The sequence below is a fragment of the Plasmopara halstedii genome, assembly GCF_900000015.1.
Source record: "Plasmopara halstedii genome assembly, contig: Scaffold_3120, whole genome shotgun sequence".
Lineage (NCBI taxonomy): Eukaryota > Oomycota > Peronosporomycetes > Peronosporales > Peronosporaceae > Plasmopara > Plasmopara halstedii.
In genome coordinates, this window is record NW_020190023.1 from 1,176,417 (window position 1) to 1,179,353 (window position 2,937).

At 41.2% G+C, this 2,937-nt stretch overlaps 1 protein-coding gene across 1 annotated transcript; it reads right to left on the minus strand.

The window, feature by feature from the left end:
* Positions 1-87: 87 nt before the first annotated feature.
* On the minus strand, positions 88-1,004 carry PHALS_07776 (ricin b lectin-like protein; the record flags this gene model as incomplete). Its single annotated transcript, XM_024721304.1, has 2 exons — positions 88-123; positions 195-1,004. The coding sequence occupies 2 exons, from the start codon at positions 1,002-1,004 to the stop codon at positions 88-90; spliced, it is 846 nt and encodes a 281-aa protein (XP_024586416.1).
* Positions 1,005-2,937: the final 1,933 nt, after the last annotated feature.

Below are 2,937 nucleotides of genomic sequence, written 5' to 3' on the forward strand. Positions count from 1 at the left end.
GTAATGTCGAACATGAAAACTTCTCTGTTGCTCTCAGATAAGTACAAACTGGATTTGGATTGGCGGAAGTAACACATTTTCTTGACGTTAATCGTGAGGTCCTGGAAGTTGCTCTTCAACGTCCTATCGTCGTTGAAAATGCCGTAGTTAGCATCAACCTCATTGCCTCCGTGGATACCTCCCCATTTAGGTACAAAAGCTTGGTTCCAATAAAACTCAACATCCATCCATGTAGTGAACTGATACAATTCAGCAAAGTACTTAGCTTGATTTTGTGGATTAGCAACGCCCGCATCAAAACCATTACCGCCTGAGCTCCAGCCAGTCTGCATGAAGGTAATAAATTTCATTTTTGCCCTTGCAAACCCACGTAATGCGCGAATCTGGTTGAGCACCGAAACCATACTATCATAGATATAGGTATCCGGGACGACATTAATGGCAAAGAAGTCGACTGCATCCATTAAATCATGGCTATTTTCGAGGACGTCGGGACTTTCAGCAACAGTAACTTGTGTGTCATAACCACGTCCACGAATAAGGTCACGGGTTTCATTCAAATACGTGATAGCAGTCGCAATAGGAATTTCGCCACGGTGAACTGCCTCATTACCCACACAAACGTCAATGACATTGTTGTCATACAGTCCCGCATCCATTAGACTGACCAATTTCGCCTTTTCTGCAGCAAATTGGTCGGGGTTGCTTGATGTCCAAAGGCCTAGCGTCACGAACACTTTAGCCTTTTTGGCAGCTGGAAGTACAAGCTCTGCCTGGTTGCAATCGGTGAGAGAAGTAATTCGAACCCTCTCCACAGAATTCGCCAAGGCGATCATGTCTTCCTCGACTTCAGCCGCAGACTTACAGTACGCACTGTCGTTGTCTTGATTCATCGAATTGCGCGCAGTGTAAATGACGCCGGGTATCTTGACATTGAGTGCGTGAGCACCTTCATTGAGAGCGAACGCCACTGTGGCGGCGAAAGTGGACAGGAATAGCTTCATCAATAATTCTGAAGTGCACCAGTTGTCCTTGTGTTTAGCCGGAAAAATGAGAAGTGAGCTCAAACGAGAGCACTTGGAATAAATTCTAGAGTCCCAAGCTTATGCCCAGCCCGTGAACATTCTGTGCACAGCTTGCACATTATCTCGAGACAACAGATGTTCGCGACAGATCCTGTAAAGTCTGCAATTACAGTACAGCGTTAGCATGTTCTTGCTTGTTCTCCAATTGTTTATGGATAATTCTTTATTCTGATGCTGAAAATAGTATTAAATTATAGCCATGGGATTTTTTTACTACAGTAAATAAGTAGACATAATATTGGAATTTTTTTGGCGATAATGATGGTCAGTGATTACATCATATAAAAAATTCAAATTTGTTATGGAAGCCATGATAAGAATGATTACGTTCAGGAGACCGAGTACATTTATGTGAGCAGGGTTACCATCTACTTTTTTATTTTACTCATATCTCTTACGAACATCAAAAATAATGTAGCGATCATTAATATTATAATATTTTAATATAAAAGCATGGGTGAGAAACGTACGTGAAAATATATTAAACTGATCTGTAGCCTCGTACAGTGCGTGTCCATGTTCACGGATCAGACCAAATGTATCGACAGTACTGGATTTTCGTGCAGTATATATCAAGATATTGGGCTGACACTACGCTAAGAAATGTCGGAAGAAAAATTCGGCATCCGTGATCAAAACAAGAGACAAGCACATAATCCGGTAAACAGATGATTATTTGAAAATCGAACTTACCTAAAGAGATTAATTACCTTCTACTTGTGCAAAGACCGTACTAGTGGCTACAGTAGTGCAACCCCTGAAGCAATTGCAACCATGACGCCAGATATACACATGTATACTCTCTGTGTGATAAAAACATTTCAACGGGTTCATGATCAGTGTAAATAGTACTTTCTCGTACGGCAAAAAGCGTTATCGACCTAATTGATTATTATCACAACGAAAGTCAAAAAAAAAAAGCATATAATATTTTTAAATTCGGAAAGTGAAAAATTTGTCTAATCTAAAAATCACTAATCTTCAAAGTTAATTTTCGCAACAAAAGCCAGCCGCCAGCTTTCCCTTCACATCTTGAGTTTGCAGCATATTGAAACCGTCTGGGTGGAACGTACAGTAGCCTACCGCTAAAGTCCGCATCTTAACATAGAAAAATTTGGTGGACGTAATTGGGATGCAGACATCAGGGCGTTCTTCATATCAATAAATTTACCTGCTCAAAGAAAGCAGGTTAGTACGCATTTTATTCAGCAAACACACTCCAATGAGCATCCAATGTTCTGTCAAGCGCAAAGGCTAGGGCCCGCATCGACGGAAAATGGTGATAATAAGTTTACCAGAGCACCCAAAACCACAGTCTATGAGGAGCATTGCTCGTCAGCTCGGGGTCGATGAAAATACAATCCAAAAGTCAAAATTGAATAAAAATGAAATCCATCGCAGAGCTCAGAGCGTCGATCACGCCATCTCAGAGACAACGTTAAGAGCTTCGGAAGCTATGTTCTCTGAAGTGGAAAATAACTGTTCCACTGGATTGAAGCTGAACGTCGCATGTCGCTTATGTTTCCGCCAATGTTAGTATGCCCTGAAGCAAGACATATAGATGCGGATTTAATAATAACAAAGGACAAACTCAAAGCTTCGTGAAACTGGCCGCCAGGTTTCGTCATCGACGTGGTTTTAATACAATTACTTTGTTTGGAGAAGGAGGTGAAGTCAATCCTGAAACTCTCAACGCTTTGGGTGAGTCTGAGGCAAGTATCAACCAGTATGATCGTTTATGTGTCTACAGTATCGAGAAAAAGCTTCTTTTACGATAAATAGTCCTGTTGCCGACCGAAGACCTTTCAACAGCCCTCGGAAGAAAAAATTAAAGAATAGGGTAACACTTGCT